Source organism: Corylus avellana, chromosome 10 (genome assembly GCF_965113065.1).
Source record: "Corylus avellana chromosome 10, dhCorAvel1.hap1.2, whole genome shotgun sequence".
Lineage (NCBI taxonomy): Eukaryota > Viridiplantae > Streptophyta > Magnoliopsida > Fagales > Betulaceae > Corylus > Corylus avellana.
In genome coordinates, this window is record NC_142499.1 from 1,445,402 (window position 1) to 1,467,615 (window position 22,214).

General features: G+C 35.7%; 1 protein-coding gene across 1 annotated transcript; it reads right to left on the minus strand.

Annotated features, from left to right (window-relative positions):
- Positions 1-330: 330 nt before the first annotated feature.
- On the minus strand, positions 331-21,628 carry LOC132191958 (1,4-alpha-glucan-branching enzyme 1, chloroplastic/amyloplastic). The gene is made up of 22 exons (XM_059607107.2): positions 21,371-21,628; positions 20,654-20,811; positions 18,317-18,618; positions 17,218-17,316; positions 16,014-16,056; positions 14,765-14,824; positions 13,392-13,472; positions 12,483-12,599; positions 11,925-12,008; positions 10,800-10,921; positions 10,478-10,597; positions 8,953-9,082; positions 8,729-8,839; positions 8,289-8,417; positions 6,700-6,803; positions 4,927-5,071; positions 3,972-4,119; positions 3,715-3,815; positions 3,400-3,477; positions 1,847-2,002; positions 936-1,010; positions 331-827 (listed from the first exon to the last, which is right to left on the minus strand). Exons 1-22 carry the CDS (start codon positions 21,495-21,497, stop codon positions 720-722), a joined length of 2,598 nt encoding a protein of 865 aa, XP_059463090.1. The 5' UTR covers positions 21,498-21,628; the 3' UTR covers positions 331-719.
- Between the last annotated feature and the right edge of the window lie 586 nt (positions 21,629-22,214).

The window sequence follows — 22,214 nt, forward strand, 5'->3', positions numbered from 1 at the left end:
ATTAACGCATGTATAAATTGCATGGACTTTGTTGTTTGAATGTTTTGACTAGAACGAAATTGGTGAATCATCGCTATAGTCAAACCCAAAATTTTAAGAGAAGGAATGAGTTTGAGTCACGGGCTTCCAATTTGGACCGATACCCAAACAGCCTCATTGCATGAGATCTCCTTATATGCAATGCACAGGCTCTCACGTGGGGCCGGGCTGTCCGGACACTGGCCCAAACAGGTGGCGCCCGGGCAGTCGCTTATACTCATTGCATATCATCCCCATCTTTTCCAAATTTGGCTACCTGACAAGCAAAGACCCATGTTACAGACCGAGGAAAAAGTATGCAAGCACTTGTTCCAGCCTAATATCTTGCATTTTATTAGATGCGCCATAAGAGCTAAAATATACGCTATACATCAAAAACGTCTTGCCGGCATCCAGCAACCCGCCATCATAATTTAGCTAGCAAGATAACACCGAAAACATGTACGGGATGCCGGAGAAGCTCATGCAGGGGTGGCCTTCTTCGTGCTCCGGATGAATAAACAATTTTGTCGGTATGTTCTGCCTTTACTCCTGTTCTTGATCGTCCCATCTCTGGCTGGGTGGCAATGGAAAATTTACAGGGCCAAAAGCTGCATTTAGTAGAAATTATATTTTGGTCAAATCCAGGAGTGCAGAAAGACAAAATCATCACATCGAGGAGAAGCTTTATCCAATTTAAATCAGCGCTTGACAGGCTCAGGCTCATCTTCTGCTAAAGCATAGACCACTGCTGTTCTGCAAGGTGCATATATTAGAAAAGAATGAGGCCGGTTATCAAACCACCCGTCCTGCACAGGCACCCGTCGAAGTTTAGAACCCCTGTTCACACTACTGGAGGGCAAAGAAGAAAACAATAAAGAACTTTTGAGTTATGCATTCTGAGGGACGTGTCTTACAGAGCTGAAGTACTCAGCACGGTGATCGATCCTACTGAAGCCACCGAATAATGGATCATCTGAATCCAAAACAATCTGCAAGGAGGGGCACAAAAGATAGTTTATTTGAAAGAAAGAACAAAAAAAATATCGCAATTCCGAGAGGAAACTGAAAAAAACTTGCATAGGACAGGATCAACAGATGGCTATTGGGCAAAAAGGAGATCTGTCCTACACTCCCATGTCTTTACAAAGTCCAATTGTAAGGCTACAAGGCTATACATGCATCAGTCAGCAACAGCACCCAGATGATTGACAGCCATATCCTGGCACTATCCGCATGATACTTTTTTCAAAGTATTCTCAGTGGCCAAATATTTCAAAATTTAGATGTAGCCAAGATCTTGGGTGCCTCAAGATGCAGCCTAAAAAAAAACCAAAGCCAATGACCCACCAGAAAAGTATCTAGTTGCCTAAATCTGGCAGATCATCCAAAAAAAAAAAAAAAATCTGGCAGATATTCTCTAAGCTAACCCTTAGATGAAGCATAGAATCTGTGTGGAATTAACGAAATTCAACTTAAGGACAAAATCCAGTCTAGCTGATTACTTAATGAGTACTCCAGAGTTTTATATCATGTCCATATATGTAAGACTTGATGAAAATCTTGAACAGCTCAGAGCATGCTATCCTTCTTGCTTCAACACTACTGGGTTATAGCCTTGTAGGGATTATCATCTGTCCCTCAAAATATTTTGAGACAACTTTTAAAATCAAATTGTTATATCAGAGAAACAATTATCATTAACCAAATGCATAAAAAATGATAATTAGCATGTCAATGATAGAGACTACATATGAAACTGCAGATCGACCAAGTACACCCCCCTCCCCCCCCATCAACAAAAAAAAAAAAAAAAACGAAATAATACCTTATATTTTCCTGGCTTCAAGCAGCCCACTTGGTAGTCCGAATAGCTGTTGGTCCAATGAAAATTAAAGACAAAAACAAGGTTTCCCCTTTCAAAGACGATAACCCTATCTCCTTCATCCTTCCGTGATACATATTGGTGCTCAGAAGTCATGAACTGCATAACAGTTAACCACAGAATCATTTTCCACTCTAGAAGTATAAGCATCACCAAATGCCACAAGTAGCATATATCTGCCGGTACAACAATTTCAAATAATGATGAAAAACTACTTAAAATCTAGGATCCACTGTGAGCAAGTACATAGAAAAAGTTACTATCATCCAAATCTTTATTTTTTATTTTTGGATAAATAAGTAATTCATTGAAAAACGCAAAGGGACGCAACCCTAGTACACAGGAAATATACAAAGAAAGGCCCCACTAAAGGCAAAAAGAGGAACATAAAGATAAAAATTGAGACATGGTTGAAATCTTAAACACACTGCAAGTATCGGTCCAATGGAACAATGTTTGAATAAGCAACTTTCTGAGCTCTTTCCTTGACCTTTCTTGATCTTCAAAACATCTTGTGTTCCGCTCTCGTCAAATAATTCACATGAGACACAATGGTGCTATTCTCCACACCTCCTTAGCTGAAATATTACCACGTTGACCACGCCAACACACTAACAAATCTGCCACCCCTCCAGACATAACCCATGTGACATTAAAAAGAGCAAGTACTACACTCCATAATGCTCGTGCCACTTCACAATGAATGAGAAAATGGTTGATAGACTCACCACTTTGCTTACATGTGCAACACCATCCCACCACAATGATACCTCTTTTACGCAAGCAGTCCAAAGTCTATGAACTAAAAACTACAAAAAGAAGCTATTACTAACATCCCACTTCTCACACAATATTTCCTGCCCATGAACTTCCCTAGAAGACCTAATCACATGATTCGGGTGAAAGACAACGCTTTTTGGATATGCAAAATGTGATTTGGTGAGGGCAAAGTAAAATGATAGGTCTATGAATAAATAACCTTGGTAAAGAATAAGAACGAATACCAGAAGCCTTAAAATTTTCTAGTGTATCACCAACTCCAGGAACCAAAAGGATTCCAAAAGCCTTCTATTTTAGCTTTTTCCCTCACCTCTCCCTTCACATCATGCAGTGGAACCAAGAAAAAAAATTAATTTACATATGAACAGAGAATCAACAAGGACCATAACTTTCTTGATAGTAAGTAACACACAAACATCGGCCCTTGAATTGCAACCACACCCTTCACCCTATTCCTGTAGAGGAAGGAGGTCCTATTTGAGCTAGAGTCCAGTGGCTTTTCTCTTGGTAGTAGTTAGATTTTGGGACTTTGTTTCTAGCCAAGGATTTTTTTTTTTTTCTTTTTTTTTCCTAATTATTTCTAGCCAAGATTTGAAACAGCAGTGAATAGAAAAAAAAATTTTTAATCATCTATAAAAAAAAAAAAAGATTTTTTTTTTAATCAGCACTTCTGCAACTGAAGTACAGCTTTATATATCTGCAAAGATAAAACTTACACCATAAGTTTCTTCTACATGGTGCATTGCCCGATCGAATTCTTGCATTCCATGATACCTTAGATACTTTGCATCCCCCTGGGTATGTGTATAATCAGTAAGCGCAGCATTATTATACATTTCAAATTTTAAATGTCCAACAGAATAAAACGATGTCAGAAATATCAAATGAGATGTACATTATTTGCAAAAAGAATATAAACAAGTGCAAGTAGTTTGCTGTGGAGTTTTAATTGGCTTGGATGCAATTAACCTAAAAATTGGTGCTTAGAGAAAGCAAAATCCCATGATAGGCATGCTCCAGAAGAAACTTACAAGATCAAATCTACGCCTGCATTTATCGAAACTGTTATTGTTCCCAGGAATTACTTTGCCATCAGAAAGACGTTGTTCACCCCTTGGAAAATCAATCCACTCTGAAGAGGGAAACGAAAAAAAAAAAAAAAAAAAAAAAAGATCAAATCTACATCCATGGTGAACAATGAAACTCTACCCAAAATTCAATTGAGCAATCGTAAACAAAAAAGGGAATAAAAAATTTAGGGAGTACAAACAAAACAACCTACACTTACCGGGATGTCCAAATTCATTTCCCATGAAATTCAAATATCCCTCTCCACCCAATCCCATGGTAATTAGCCTGATCATTTTGTGCAATGCTATTCCGCGATCAACACGGGGAGTTGATGGTCTGTCTAAAGCCATAAAGTCATACATATCCTGAAAGAGGGATCAGAATATGATATTAAAAGCTTTGACGAATACAGATATACTCAAATAATACTTGCGTTTGATATTTCTTCAACCACAGCACAATGGCGTAATATTTAATCCTAGTCTGTTGGTTGTAAAAAATAGCAAACTAAGACATAGCATATTAAGAAGGTATAACCAAACCATACAAGAGTGGATGTGCAATCACCAAGCCTAGACTTTCTTCTCAAAATAAATAAATATTCAACGTAGATTTCTTGTATTAATGATGTCAAGATAAAACCACGAATCATAGTTTTTTTCTGGATGTTCAGATTAAAATATACTACGACAGATTCATTGACTATTACTCCTCATCAAAATTCATTTCCTTCTATCTCAGTTTGTTCTTAATTTAACCCCAATTTTAAGTGCTTACATAATTAATTGTACTATTCATGTTAATAACCATGCAATTATATCTTATGAATGCCATATTCTTGGATTACATACGTGGTACAAGATCATGCTCTCATTTAGATACAAGATACTGATCCTCATATGCAGAAAGAGTATATAGACGGAAAACAATATACAGAAAATATTTTTCTTTAAAATTATTGCATTAAAGTCATCATTACATTTTTAGGAGTAATGCTATTTACTAGACTCTTGTACAACTGAATGACATGAAACTAGCTTATTTTTAATGTCACGTTATCCAGTTGTATATGAATCAACTAAATAGAATTATTCTTTTAGAAGGAAATAATGATTGCATAACCTTCTTTCAGTGTTAGTCCTTGTTGGTTGCAAGTATATGTAATAACTTACCTTGTCCATCAACCAGAATGCAATTGTCTTGTCACCGACAAGAGCTTGGTCATGACTTTCGGCATATGCAACACACTTCTCCAACCACCTTCTGTTGGTGAGCGTGTGAATGATATCACCCATTCTCCAGTCCTCATCCCTCTTCCTACAAAAATAGACATAACAGGGTGAAAAAATAAATACAGTTCCTTCAATTCAAATACTCCCTTGTCCCACAAAAGCACATTACGTCACTTGTAATCAGGAGCAAAACAAAAAATCTATTTGACTTTTGAGCCTGGACAATTATTTTGGACATCCAAAAAGAGAAATATAGACTATTTATATTGGATACAGAGAGTACAACTTGATGTCAACTCACTTGAATAAACTTAATGCTAAGCTAAAAGTGTTACACTATTCCTGGAGTCAGATACTAATTATTGTAATAGCTTAATTTACATTATACCAAAATGGGTTAGGTAAACCTATAGCTGAAATTACATGATAGTAAGCACACACAAACATTGCTACAACATAGTCACAATATTAGTACAACATTAATTTGGTTTACAAACTAAACCATCCCTTATCTTAAAATTCTATCCAAGATTTTATAGTCACTTAGCTTTCTTTTAACATCTAAGTAGCAGGGAAGTGCTCTTCAATTTGTTTTTAATTGATAAGACACATGCACCCGGGTGGGTTTTGAACCCACGACCTCATCCCCCACCAACCACTGATCCAAACCCACATATGTGTGTTAACAATCTTACACAACATCAGAACCCACATCACAATTATGTTGTTTCATAAACATTCAATCAACTGCTCACCCCCATGCTGATGTGTTTGCCAGGAAGTGTGATTATATCTCACGATCATAGGTAAGTAAATTTACCTAAACACCAATTCCGTGATGAGATTGCATTACAAAGTCCTGCATAACACAATAAACCTCTTCGCTATACTATATTACGTACTAATGTAGAAATGCCATTTTTACAAGGGAGCTAAAACTTCTCCTGCACTCCTACGTAGGTATTTGACACTTCCTAGCTTTGACCTATGTTCTGAAAGTATATTTATATTCCCAAATACTTCCCCAACAGTTATATGATATATCCTTAACACACAGTAGACATTTAATAAAAGCATTGGCATGTGTCATCTTTCATTTTGATAATAAAGACTATAATTTTAAATAGAACAAAATTATATGATGGCATACATAAAATTCAGAGCCAAGGCCAATCTTAAGAAGTATAAATGAAATATAGATATAGTGAGCTATTATCTAAGAGGTGGAGGAACATGAGGCATATGAGTGTGTATGTTCGACCTTGAGGCTATATAACACTACATAAATTTGTAAAAACATAATGTGTCTCAAACATATGATAGATTTATCAGTAAGACTATATATGAACAATGAGCCCACCAATTATTGTCTTTCTATTTGGGACTTTTTATATCAGCATGTCAATGTCATATCATAATCAAGTTCCGCCCACCATAGTGTGTATCTACCCTGTTTTGTTATTCTGATATATATATATTGGCATGATTTAATATCTACATATAGACAAAATTCTTTTCATCCCCTCAAACTTCAATAGTGGAGAAAACAAGTATTTGTAAAAGAATTATAGTTTCAAGGTAGTCAAATGGTAACTTGTCAGTTTGAATATAAAGTACAACTCGAGAGAGAGAGAGAGAGAGAGAGAGAGAGAGAGAGAGAAGAAAATCTATACAGAAAGAGTAAAAGTTTTTAAGGTTACTATAATAACATACTTGAGCATCTCGATCCATTTATCAGCAATCGCCATGTGAAGGCGGTAATCGAAGCCCAGACCACCATCTTGGACAGGAATGCAGAATGCTGGCATTCCACTGACCTGTTGAGAACAAGATTTGTAGAATAAGCAGAAGAAAAGAAAGTGATTAACATTTTATCCCATCAAGTTGAGGCCTCAAAGTTACAGCTTCTATAAATGTCCTTCCTTTTTTGGTTCTTTAGATTCTTTATCTTCTTTTGCAGCATTTAGCTAGTGGAACTTCTCCCTTTAGGGTCCTATTGCAAGCAATTAGAGCAATTAAAATCTAGTGGGAGGATCATCCAATCCAAATCTCTCTACCAAACCAAATTACTATCTTTCTTCATAGACAGAGAGCAAATAGCTAGACCAAACATCAAGCGGATACAAGAGGATTTATGGTGAAATGGACATTCAGAGCAATCAATTATACCTAGAAAAGTGATACAAAGTGAGAATTCCAAGGTCAACACTAAGATGAGCATTCACAGTTGACTGTTGTAAACAAGCACTTTCTGCTAAATGGAAATGAAGGTCTGAAGAAGTGAAAGATGGTTCAAATCGCTATAGGCTTCATCATGATGAAGGCCTTCATTGTTATAGTTTGGTAAAGTATCATATAGTTAATAAGCCACTTCAGTATGTCTTTTGAAGTGGAAACTAGAAACAATTTTTGACCCGCTAGGAAGGCCTTTGAGCTCTCCAGTACCTGTTTTATCCTTGTTCCTATGTTTGATCTCTGTGGCAAGTGATCATTTGAAGCTGGCAATTTTAAGTTTAATCAACTCTTATCAATTACCTGCTTTTGGCTAAAATGTAAGAAAATTTCTTTCAGTAGAACAATTATTGGCAAATAATGCTCAAGTGCATTCCAAAATCTAAGAGGTCCTTCTAGATTAGATGGTTTTCATTCTAATCTCTATCTCATATCCTGGTTGATAGTGGTTGGTACGAGGAAAGAGTTACTTTGAGCAATGTTGATAATGACACTTTTACTCCCACTGAAGGGCTACTACACCATTTTAAATTTTCTGAAATACCAAAGGATAAAACGTTAGATTTCATATTATGTTATATTTCATACCTTATTCATATTAAACCACATTTATAGAAAATGTTCAATGATCCTCCTCCACTCTTTAACTCATTAGTAGTACTTACCCTTCTCATAAATGTAGATCTCTTATAAATGATAAAGTAGTTAATCTCTTTTTCAGCATTAACAAGAAGAAAAACAAGAGATGGGAGAAAAATAAAGTAATAGATGAGTGGCGTTAAAGCACAAAGCAGTCACACAAATAGTCAATTTACTTAAAATACTGGTAACTTTTTAAATCATTCAGTTATGCATGTCTTTGTGTCTTTATGCATTTGAACATTTGGTCCTCCTAAAATATCTACACAGCTTATGGAATAATATTTTGAAATTTACTACTAATGTAACCCTGTATGAGATAGTTTCAGTTAAGATATAACTAAACTATTAAATCTGCTTTCAACATTCCACATTAATGGAAAAAAAGGGAAAATAAAGGTGCTTAATATGATTCCAATTGGATGACATACATCTTCACCAATGCTAACAGCCTCAGGATAAAGTCCATGAATGACATCATTGACCAGCATCAGGTAAGTCACAGCATCCACATCAGTTGTCAATCCAAAATACTCTTTATAATTTCCAGTAAAAGCTACCTACAGAAAGAACAGGAAGAAGATTTTGTAAGTGCAAATACGATCGTACAAATTCCAAGTAGAGACTAAGTGCTTTAAATCTATCAACATCTGAAAATACATCAAACTTTTACGAGTATTAATAGGTCATTCAATTCGCATTTTAAAACTACAAATAGCCACCACGTCAAATTATTTCTATTACATAGCTGGTATGTCCCAATCTAGTTATACATGATTTCTAAAAACTAAAAATTATCCTTAAAGGATGTAATCAACTCATCATATATCACACCAAAATTGACAAAGGTACATTCCCAAAGCGTATGTACCTCCAGACCATGGTGAGTGTACATCATTGATGTCACACCATCAAATCTAAACCCATCAAACTTGTATTCTTCCAGCCACCATCTTGCATTTGATAGAAGAAACCTTAGTACCTATATCAACAAGTAAGAACTAATCCCTGTTAGCTATAGGGTGAAGAAGGAAAAATAAAGGCAAAATTTACCATAATATTCTTTTTTTAGCCAAAAAAAGAAGAAGAACATACTTCCCAGTTTCCATAATTGAATAGGCGAGAGTCCCACATCCAATGATATCCACGTGACCCAGAGTGGAAATAATGACTATCAGTTCCATCAAACATGTTCAGCCCATCTAACACATTATTTGATGAATGGCTGGATTCATTCAACAAGCAGTCAGACATAAGAAGACGAGAAGTAAAATCAAATACATGAAACATGCTATAAGGAAAAAATAAAAATCACTGTGGTTAATAGTATGGCAGAGCATCAAACTGACCAACACTTCCAAAAATGATTTCCGCAAAACAATAAACTGTGTATTTAAGGCTATTTTCATTAAATTCCAGTGCTTGCATCATCAGGGAGAAGTTGGGGAGGGGGAGGGGGAGCAGCAAAATATGAGTGAGCATCTAGCAGATATCATATGACCTATTACGGAAAACATTATGAGGATGAATTTGATGATATGACATCTGACCAAGACTAGCTCAACCTCAGGAAGCTTGGCTGCCTTTCACAAGTTTGGTATAGATCAGTAAAAATATACTCACTTTCTCTGTAATCAGATTCTTGATAGATTTCCTTTTTTCTTGTCTCATAATATGTATCCACAATTTAAAAAAAAGAGATCATTATTATCTACTCTCCCATTCTAACTTTCCTACATACTTGATTCTCTTCCCCTTATAGATGGTAAAAACTTGCGAATGTGAGTAGTAATTTATAGGTGTACCTCTTATAAATTGTCAAAAGAAGACTCTTGTTATGGGATGACAGTAGTAATAAAATGACAACATCAAGCTAGCCTGCTGATGATACAAACACAGACATATACAGAGAACCCACACATATTGAGCTATTGGACATTCTGTGGGAATGGACAAAAGAAACTGCATACAACGTAATAGAAACTGCATGCCATCAGGAAGTATCTTTGAGCAACTTAAAAGAAAAGAGAGTGAAGTTCAACCCAGATGGAAAAGCAACAGAGAGTATAAAGCTAAAAAAAATTCTGGTTCGATATATTCTCCATGGAATCCTATCAAAGATGTCAAAAATGAAAGTGTAAAATTGAGGAAACCTGACATCTGCATACTCACAATGACCAAATAGTGAACGTTTGCTCGATTTATTGGTATTACTCGAAGCATAACAGAGGAATGCAATTACAAAAATAAGGAAAAATGAATTGAAGATCAAGCACAAACAACGTAGAAGGACCAAATCAGTATGTAAGTTCACCATCAAATCATTCTTGACATGTTTTCAACTTCACTCAAAGACGCAAATCTACAACCCAACTCAACAAGCCGTTCAATCCAAACTACCCAAGGTCGGCTGAACGAGTCCTTCAATTCCAACTATTGGGCATCAACTAAATGAATTTTCCACTTTTCAGCTCTATACACACAGGACGTTCTTTTCCAAATCAGTTTGCATACAGTAGTATGATTGCTCGTCCACCATAAAGAGACATAACTCATCAAAATGCAATAGCATAATAGAGATGCTTTTAGCAAAATTGTTAACTGTATAATTCAACATTACCTATGAACAATATCCATGAGAACAAGCAGACCTAGCTCATGGGCTCTATCAATGAGGGACTTAAGATCGTCAGGAGTTCCACAACGACTGCTAGGGGCAAAAAAATTTGTGACATGGTACCTGCAGCACATGAAAGAAAATTTTCAAGTATATTTGTCAAACGTTTTGCTAATATTTAAGAGCAACCAATTCACTAAAAAACCCCCAATTCTAGAGGAAGCTGTCTACCCATACTCAGTATTATGGTGAAAGCATATGCTGTAGACAAACAAACAAACAGAAAGGCAAGGAGTGCATAAGGTTGAAGCGACAAGAATATTACCCAAAGCTTGCATAATATGAATGCTCTTGAATAGCCATGATCTGAACAGCATTATAACCAAGTTTTTTGATGCGTGGCAGCACATCATCTCGAAATTCGGCATATGTGTTGATTTTTGGCTCCTAGATTTCACAGTTGACAACATTGGGAGGATCAGAAAAGAAAATCAAATCAAAGAGAAAAACTACGACACAAAAGAAAGAAAGAGGAGGATGTCTGAGGAACATCATGTAACAATTTTCTTTAAATTTGTTGCTTGAGCTGTAATATGTGCAATAAATCTAACTGGCATAACAAAAAGGACATTGCACAGTTTTTTTTTTTTTTTTTTAACTACACTGCACACAGTGGCTCTCACACCCATGACCTCCTGCCATTGGAGCTAGAGTTCATGGGCGATGTTGAGCACAGTTATGAAGAAGTGATAAACATTATAAAGGATCCCATATATTGGTTAAATTTCAATAGAACACTTGCAAGAGAACGTTTGAATTTTTGATTGGATAATTTTGTTGATTTATGAAGGAGAAGCGACAAATTTGGAGCATGATATTAGTCCATCAGTCAGATAACAACTTCATATTTTCTCTTTAGGAGTAGCACCAATTTTATACTGCCATCCTTTTAACATAAAGGTAATAAGAGAATATTTGTGGGGAGGGAGCTTTAAAATTTGAAGTTGGGGCTTTACTGCCAGAAACATAGATGATAATCATTTCTTGACATAGAAAGCTAAAATGTCGTGGAGCAGCATTTTATTGTTATGTAGGTCCTAGTACATACCTTTTGTATGTTGGACTAGGACCCTCCTTTGATAGGATACAAAATGTATTTATCAATAGAAGTAAACAAGTTCTTCTCCAGAGGATAGGGAAGATGCACTATAAGGTATTTAGTTAATCATGTAATTTGGATTATATCTGTATGAGCTCTGGACGTGAGATATAAAGATTGCTCTGGGATACTATCTCATTAGCTTGTATATCACTCTTTTAGATAGAAAGCAACTCTCCATAATATTTTGAAATCCTGGAATTACTGCATGCAAGAGCATCATACAGAGATAGCAATTGAACAATTAAATAACAATATATTACATCTTAGATAAAAGGGGAAGATGCACACCGTACTACTCATTCCGACATGTGACTCGTATATCCTAAGTGATTTCGGTTTCTTTGGCTGAGGATGCTTAAATACATACTTTTCCTGTAAGAAGTAAACAAGAGCATCATTAAACTCAAGCATAAATGAAATATATAATAAATTTAATCATGTCCACAAAGCAAATTCAACTTAGTTACGATATATAAATTTTGGTGATATTGCATGAGTGATAATAGCACGCCTACAAGACAACTTAGTTGATGAGTTTGAATTACTGACATGCTTCTGTTTAGAATGCTTTGCAAAAATACTCATAAGCCAATATTATAGTTATTGAAAATCATATTGTGTTTCAATCTTCTGCAATCTTAGTAAGTAATTCCCAAATTATTGCACATTATTGCCAAATTCAGATATTACTGCTGCGTTTCTTTTACTCTTTTTGTTCAAAAGTTAAAGTAAAATGTTTTACTCATTCAAAATGCCCAAAATATTATTAGCACTTCGCAACCAGAAATCTTGCATTTTGCTACTATCCAAACCAAACAAAGAGGGGGAAAACATTGCAGAACATACCTCTTCTGGTGGGTCATAGTATATGCCATTGTATGGGATTTCACCTGGTGCCTGTACGGAGAACTTGATCCAAGCAGGAATGGAATCTTTAAGGCCAGATGGAGTATCCATGCGGATCTACAGTTCATGATTAAGATAAGAGTTATTTGACAGCACTTGTATTTAGAAAGTAAATTATTCAGTCATTCTCTAACAAACAAAACTATATATCTCTTATTTTGCCTTTTTCCTGGTGCTAGCTAAGTTTTGGGAAGCTGGAAACTGCCGTATGAAATGCCTCAGTCATTAGGAGTCATGGAATTTGTGGAAAGAACAGTGGAGTCTATCTAAAGGGTGGCAGAATAGAAAAATAGCTTAAGCAACTATAGCCTATAGCCATTTATCTAAAAAGTTATAAAGTAATGAAGATATATTAAAGGAGGCACTTGAGTATAGAATCAAGCTCTTTGACTTGATTGTTTTCTTCTTCCCTGGTTTTGATTGTGTCCGTATGGTTTGGAGTACATCATCATGCATACCACGTTTTGTAATTGTAGATTTTATTTTAAATGATACCTAATGCATGTTTAGTGAAAATGTAACATTTGCAAAATCTGTTTATTTAATAGGGGATAATTTGTCAGGTTTCATGTGATATTCAAAGTATATTGCGTTGGAGAGTACAGTCTCGTGTCATCCAGAAAGATTTTACATAACAAACAAGTGAAACAGAACCACACACACCTACATGTATGCTAAGAAAAATCCATTACACAGTTCATAACAAATTGCAGCAAATGCTTATTCTCAATTCAGAGAAGTGGAAACTTTCATTTTCTAGTGAAAAAACATTCAAGAAGCAATAAGTACAGGAACTAAAATCAAATCACCAAAATACTACAGAGCAGACTCATTACAGAAAAATGTTACCTTCACTCGAGAACCATGTGGGATTGGCGGAGAACCATCTGCATTATTTGGCAAAAAGATCTCCCAGACACCAAACTCATTCTGTTCACATACAATTAATAAGTTTCCCAGAGTACATAAACACAAATGGTGAAAAACAAGAGTACAGTAGAGAGCCACTCATGTCCAGCAAGCATCGGAGTCAATTTGATTTTAAACCATGGTTTCTGGCTTTCCTTCTATTCTAGAGCTTGCCACCGCCACGCAAGCTCATAGTGCATCTATACTGCGGACATGTATGCCAACACAATAAGAGGCGATTTTGTCTTTTATTAATACAACACACAATAGAAAAAATAGTGCGCTGTTTCCCCCCCCCCCCCCCCCCCCCTTTTTCTGACAAGTAATAGAGAGTCAGCTGTTTATCTTATTATATTAATCTTCTTTCTTTTTGTTTTTCTTCATTTACCCTGACTTAGAAGAAAGATACCAGTCTCAGTACAGATGTCATCCAACTCCCTAGAAAATGTAAATATTGGTTGTTCCAACCTCAACATAATTTTTTGAGGTTCTTTCGAGGGCATTTCAAGCTTCTTCAAACTTTTAACACAAATGATAATAGTATAAAAAGACGCAGAAACAGTTAAGAAGCAATTGAATGATTTCTAGAAGTTTTGAAGTTTTCAAATTAAACCTGATGCAATAGTTTCCAAGTAATATCGCAGGTGAATCTGAGATTCAAATCAAGTTTACGAAGTTCAATTTTGCATCATTTTATTTCATCTGGTTGAATCATTTTCCATTGGCTAATATGGGATATTCACAATAAACCACAGGAACTGCCTCTACTGACTTCTCATACAAGTCATGCCTTGTGGATCTGTTTTCAAACATTGTGTGCAAATTCTAGGTGTTATCACCAAGATCTGAGCGGTGATTTGAGTCTGCAGACTGCATCTCCTTGCATCTTCGTAAATACTGCATTAAATAAAAGTTATTTTGGGATTCTTGCCTTAAGTGTACATTGGGCTCGAACTATTTTAACTCACTGAAATAAAACTGCATTTCCTATGTCTTAAAATCCATCCCAGGTATCATTTAATAAGGCCTTGCGGGTTGCCCGTCATAAAACATAAAAACATTTAACAATGAGCTTGTGAATTGTGGGGGCAACATTGGTGCATTTACTCTCAAGTTTCACTTGGGAGATATACAACCAGATCGTTAGTTAAACAAAATTAAAAGAGAAAAAATAGGGGAAAGGAGATGAGAGCTATAGATCCTTAATCAGATCCAAACATGTTTGCCAGGACAATTCAAAATTTAAATTCAATAAAGCAATAGCTGCTATTAAGAATTTATCCTTAAATAAGGGCAAAAGAAAGACATCATACCCGGGTCATAATATCAGCATTAGGATTCCAATTGTTAAAATCCCCTATCAAGGCTGCTGACTGCAAAATGCATCACATGATTTGTAAGTAAGAGGAGAAAACAATATGATTGTCACGGACCACAACTTAAAGTTGAAGCTGTCTCTGCATTCAACTATAGTTCTATTAGTAGAAATAAACGACTTTCATCGAATGAGAGCAGCTCCCAACCAATCGGTGCTAACAGAACATATCCAGAGCATCCAAATTATTTATTACCATCTCATAGCATAAGTCCCTCCACATTATGTTAATGCAGACACAAGCCTCACCAAATTTAGTGTGAACAGGTATTAATAATCCATAACTTTACTGACATCTTTTAACATGTTCATCCAAATTCTCAAAATTGGAGAGATCAAAGTGGGTCCCTAAGGCCGATTTCATTGGGTTTTGATGCATTTTTCCTTTGCCTCTTTAGGTTCCTTCTTAGACTTCTTGATTCTTTTAATTTTAGGACTTTCATTTCTCATTTTACTCCTCTTTTTCTTGTATTCTGGGGTACCCTTTTGTACAATTCCTAAATACTTGGGTTGCTCCACTTGAGAACCTTTAACAATTTTTTATTTATTAAAAATAAATTTTCATATAACTACACCACTCACCTACATCAAGCTAAATCACAAGTTGTATATACATTTAGAAGTTTTGACCTCAATCATAATGTTTCTAATTAAAGGATTGATACACTACTCCAAACTACATACTATAACATTCGCTATCAGTTTATCTATGTTTTTTTTTTTTTTTTTTTTTTTAATATAAGTAATCAAGATATCGTTAAAAAGCGTAAGGCACCCCAAGTACACATGAAGTATACAATAGAAGCTACCTAACTAGTAGGGGCAAAAAGAACAAGAATAAATTCATCTATGTCTTTGACTTTAGTCATGAGCAAGTTTGTTTTGTTGGTTTTTTAATAAGTCATAAGCAAAGTTTAACCCTGCAACCCAAGCCACTTGCTATCTAGAATAGTTATCTCTTGTATCAATGACAAGATATATTTACTACTGTGCGTGTGTCAATGTAGGAATGCCTGCACCAATCCTTTAAGTAATATAGGCACTTAGACTGAGCAGAACATGACTCCAACTTAAGCCTGAAATAATTCTAAAAACCAAAAAGATAATAATATGGTAATCAAAATAATTTCAGCCATAGTAATAATGCTAATAAATTTTCCCTAAAACAGAACTGAGGAAAAACAAACCTTAGCTGCAGGTGCCCACTCTCGATAAGTTATACCTGTGGCACTGGAAAAGCAGTTGAGGTTATAATCAGCAACTGAAATAAAACTTCACTGAAAGAGAAAAACTGTAGCAGGTTCTGACTACAAGCACATAAACAAATAAATGATCCAGAAGGAAGATGTATGGAATTGAAGTATTTAGGAGCATCTAAACCATATATGATAGGAACCCGGGAGTTTCTATCGCTTAATAATAAAGAAAATAAAAGGATAAATCGACCACTTCGAGGGGATCAACCTCCAATTGTTGCATAAAGCAACTGATGTTTTGATTTATTGAATTGTCATATAGCATCTATATCCTTTTATAGAGAAGAATAGAATATTGCAGCTTATTCTAGGAAAATAATTATTATAGAATCACCTACTAATGAGAAGATTGTGATCATGAAATTATTACAGAATAATTCATCTTAATTTTGGATAAGTATTAAACCAATCTCATTGAAAGCGTAAGGCACCCCTAACTACACAGGCCGTATGCAAAAGGAAGAAACACCTAATTAGAAAAAGCAAAACGAACAAGGCTAAGAAAGGGATCTTGCAATAATATGCAATTATTATAATTATGGGAGAATATTAATGAAATATTATAGGAATATTATAGCGGTCCTATCAATATTCGAGAGTGCTACGGTAGCATGAAGAAAGGAGGGTATCAGTAGAAAAAAAAAAAATGTTTGGCTATGTTTTCTGCCAAAGGCCTGCTTGCATGCAGAATACATCGTTCTGCTTACCAATCTTTTGTTGAACCTAGAAGAGGCATACTAGTCTATCTAAACCCAAAATGATTATGAATTAGGAGTTCTGTCCCTCTCCTATGTGATTCAATCACAAAAGGATCCTGGAGCAATCTCAGGTCCCAGTGTTTTTACAGTGGAGATAGAGCCAAACTTCTGCCACATTCCTAATACTTGGAACTAAAGATGCATTTAAAAACACTAATCATGCTTAAGTGAGTCTAAGCAACCACAATATTGGTGATCATAATCAACCATCTCCAAGCCAGCTAGTGATTGATTATGAACAATCAACTAAAGAACCTAATTTCACAAAAGTAGAAATAGAGGTTTGTAATAAGTAATGTGCACAATACGAAAACTTCTTTGTTCAGGACACAGAAGATAGAAACAATCAACCTCCCAAAAAGGGAATCTAGTAATACCTGCGAGTGAAACCAAATTTTTCATAACCACGAGAAAACACCTCCAAACCACCTTCATATTTGTCAATTTCCTCACGCAGTCTTTTGTATTGTCCATAACTGTAATCGATAAATATAAATAGAATACAATAGGTTAAAGTTTTTACAACTACCTTGGACATAATCAAGCATGTCAAAGAATATGGGGTAAAAACAAAAGAAACATAATAAAAAAACTGTTTAATTAACTAAAGGCAGCAAAAAGAATTAGGTAGCAATAACCCTCTAGTATTGATGTAAATAAATCAAAAGACCTATCAATGACACTTTTAAAATTAAGAATGGAATCATCATTTACAGCTTTGGGTAATTTCTCATGGACGGTGATTAGTAAAGTTAACATTTTTCTTGAGCTTCCAGCAGCAATTCAGATGGTCCTTGGTTGCACATCTGTGTTTGATCTACCTTGCCACTTAAACTATTAAAGCCAGTGCAAGAGAAACAGGAACAACACAAGAAGGGAAAGGCTAGCGATACAATTAGGTGACCCAGAAGAGGTGGAACTACCTGGATGCCTTGAAACCTAGCCTACATTCTGGTGAATTAACAGATTAAAATATGAAGTTAAGGTGAGGCTCAGAAAACCTAAATAAAATCAGATTATCTAGTTAAAAACAACTTCTCTTGGTATTGCTTTAGAGAATCGCTGTTTACATGTTGAACAGTAGATGAACAAGACCAGAAATATAAGGACACTTCACATAAACTAAGTTTGCTACTTCATAATATGAGTGACATAGATACTCCGACTCAGTTTGACTTAAATCAGGTCTATATGAGAATTAAAAGTACTCAATGAGGATGAAGGACTATACTAACTCCATGTGAATACTTAACACCTTTTAGGGAACACAATGGCAAGAAGACCCAGCAAAACATGTAACAGGGAAAAAACACAACCATAGGCATCAACAATATGTTCGCTTGAGTTGCAACATGAAGAACCTGAAGCAACTAATTTTGCACCCTCTATTTTTTTAAGCTCCCAGCCACTTAGTAGCTCTGACATTTCTTTCTCAGTGTATTACTTGCATAAGCAAAAGATCAAAATGCATCTCACCGGTATTTAAGATGTTCACGATGACTATTCAGAAGTGGATCTATTTCATATATCCTTTGCCCAGTGCCAGGTGGGGGAATGGTCCTTGGTCTAGCTACATCCTTTTCGATACTTTTTGTCCCATCAATAGGAGCAGATGCATCCTCACTCTGAGCTCTACCATCATCACCTACAAGTGATGAAGAAGCAGATTCTTGCTCATCATTGACTTCATTGTATCCACTGGTTGGTTCAACAAGCTTCTCTTCATCCTTGAGCTTCTTGTCATCTTCAATGGTTGGATCATCTACATCATGCAATACCTAAAAAAGATCATCATGACAGAAGACAATTAACTAAAGTAGGTTAAGATTGTAAACAAAAACTGACTTTGTTTTGAGCATTAGGAAGACAATGACCATAAAAGATACCAGGCTAGAAAATGAAAATGAATTAATACAGAACTGGAAAAAATTTGATTAATCCATGTAAATGTTATATATCATAAATATGTTGAAATAGAAAACATCTACCTATTTAGTTACACCATGACTGAATTACCATCACAAACTCCAAATCAAAATAGGAATAACTAGAGCCCAACTACTCTATGATCTCCAAAACTTCACCATACTAAATAATATATAGACACAAAAATAAAGTACACCATAGCATAGGGTTCAACTTGGACATTCTTGTTTAGAATAAGCTAGGATGATACTCCCTTCAGTTGTCCTAACCTCATCTTCATTGTCTTTCTCATTCTAATAACGCCACTAATGATGCCTTGCCCATCTGCATTCAGTTTATGGATTGCCTTATTTTCAGTGACTATTTCTTTTCCTTTTTCTTTGGGGGGCAGGGGGATGAACCAAGAAAACAATTACATGCAAGGGCCACATTTTCTGCAAAACCATCTTTCATTGCATTTGGCTGCACTCATTTGACTGATTATTACCATATTCCTTACCCAACTGCCTTAAATTTTTCATTCACTTTTTGCAGCAATCAATTTCAGATTGCAAAGGATGCACAGCCCAACTTGCACATGGCTTCATGGAGTAGTTTGATCAAAGGAAAAAAAGTTTCAAGAGGCAAACAAAAAGTTTGTTGCAGAATCCTCAAGCGCTCTCCGATCGTTGGTTGCTCAAGCAAGAAGCTACAGGAGACAAACAAAAAGTTCGCTTTATGTTCGATCGACCTGGCTCGAGCGAGAATGTGACTAATCACAAGATATTGATCTAGCACGATGATCACTCGAGCAAGATGCATTTGTTTTTAATACAGACTAGTTTTGTAATTTTGCTTTCAGGGCTACATCCCTTCTATTTAAGCACAATATGACCAGCTTGGCCGACCAATTGTTCATTTTTATTAGTTTTCTCAATAAGAATACTCCAGCAAGAGTCTTTCGTCAATTTTTCTATATTTCTTAGAATTTTTCTAGTTTTATAGAAGAGTTTTTTTAGTTTGAAGATTTTGTTCTGACAGGCCACGCAGCATCATGCATTCATTTCCAAGAAACTAATGGTTGCTCAAACAAGAAAATTTCCAAAAACATGTCATTGTTAACTAGGACAAAACTCTTGCTCGGAGGATCCTATTTCTTCAATCAAACTGTTATCAACACCCATGCTTTTTTTGGATAACTATTTTATTTTTATTAGAAAAATGAGAGGCCTCAATTATACAGGATTTATACAAACGATTCACCAAAAGAATACATGCGAAACTCAGCAAGTCTATAAAATATAGAAAGAATAAAGCTAGATGCATCAAAAAGCAGGCATCCACCCAGACACTGATCTCAAAAATTAAAGACTTATGCCGGATTGTAGAAACCTCAACACTATTAAAGGTCCTGTTTTTCCTCTCCCACCATATAGTTGACATTATACATAGAGGAGTAACATTCCATATTGGTCCATTACCATGCCTTCCCAAAAGCCCTTTGAACAAAGAAAAAAACATCAATAACTTTAAGGCATCACCAATTGAGCTCCAAACAAAGAGATGGCAGAAGACAACAAGTCTTGAGCAACAGAGTAATTAAGCCATAGACGCCTGGGTGGCAGAATTTGTCCTCCATTATATTCAAGACGGACAACTCCACATATTGCTGATTATTTTGTTTTAAAATGTCCTTGGTCATAATCATCTAATAATTCTGGACTGAGTTCTACTGAAACCCAATCTAGCGTGCATTACTATTCAATAAATTTCTGAGACCAATCGGTCATTTATTTCTACAGCATATGTAAGACATTAAAACCACCAACACAAGAAAGTCTGCTTCAACGAAGATCTACGGAACTACATATATGAATTTCAGCTACAGTGGGGCGCTCACACACATACCTGAGAATCTTCCAAAACTGTTTCGGGATTTTCCAACTGATCTGTCAAGGACAAAGAGCCATCTCCTTGACCGCCAGGAACAAGGATTTTATTCGATGCAGCAATAGCTAGTGATGAGGAGTCAGAATCGGAAGAAGACATTCCAGCAAAGATCATCCCTGTAAACAGTCACCAAATTCGTTTTATATAAATGATAACAGGAACTGATTGCAAATATTCAGTCATCAGCTGAGCATAAACATAAATTTAAGATACTTGTTAAAGACAAAACGAGTCGTTTCAGAGGCAATGCCTCCACGGACCAAACTATTACCGCAAGTTAGTTGTGAAGATTTGATTATAACTTCTTCTGAGTATCCATAAAAATTAACTTTCTTCTAGACCAATCAGAAAGTCCACTTTACTTCTATTCCTTCTCTTTTCCGAATCACATGATCCGAGCACTGATAGAAATTGCGAAGGCCGAAACAAAACAGGGCTCTCATATACAAGAAAACCCTCAATCTACATTGAATCCAATACATACATCTATGTCCATGCGTGGGAATGTGTACATGGCTAAAGTTACCATTGGTAGCACACCATCCTCAATATATACTCGTTGAGCAAATGAAACAGACGCTCAAGCTCCGAGAAAAACAAAATAGAAAAAGAAAAAGAAATTGAAACCAAAGAAAATCGAGAAGGTTCATATAATCATAGAGATGGTTGTATTACTAGAAAACGACTCCTTCTTCAGCAAGAGAGAACGATTTGTGCTCCGGCTGCCATCGGCGCCCGGTAGCGACCACTTGCACGTTGACGGAGCCGCAGGGAATCGTATACCTGAGATCGTGTAGATCATTTTCTAGAGCTTTTCGAAAACCGAGACACAGATCTAGACTCTCCACTGAGTGTGAGAGGGACCCCGGGTGAGTATGTGAGTGTTTGTTTATTTGAGTGTAAGGCGGCGAGAGAAGCGTGAACAGAAAATTCAGAGTAGCAAGTGCTACGTGTGCAGTGGAGAGTTGCATGGGGGAGGAAGGTGGGTGGGACCTACCAAGACGAATTCTCCATCGTCCATCGCTCCCTGGTGGGTTTGGCTCTCCTCGTGGCACGCCACGTCGGCTCTGACGTCGTTGAAGATCAGAAACGAAAGGTTGTGGACGTGCGAGGTGAAACGGAGGGAAAAAGGCACTTTTTGCAATCGATGCTCATCCGTGGCTACGGTGAAAATTTGGAATTATGGTTTTAGATTTTTAAATTAAGGAATTTAAGTATTTTTTAAATATTAAAAGTATTTTAAAAAATATCATTTATTAAAAATGTGTATGTTATTCAAGCAGTTAAAAAGAATTTTTCAACTGTAACATGTTAGATGACATTTTTCAAGTGTTTTGATTTAATACTTAAAAATGAAATAAGTTTCATAATTTTACATTCATTTTTTCGTCGACCTGGTGTGATTTAAATGATTTTTTTTACATCAATTATTTAAAATCCATTTACATCAACACAAAAAAAAAAAATTGTAAAAAGTAATAATTTTTTTATTTGAGTCATATTACGTATCATTTTATAT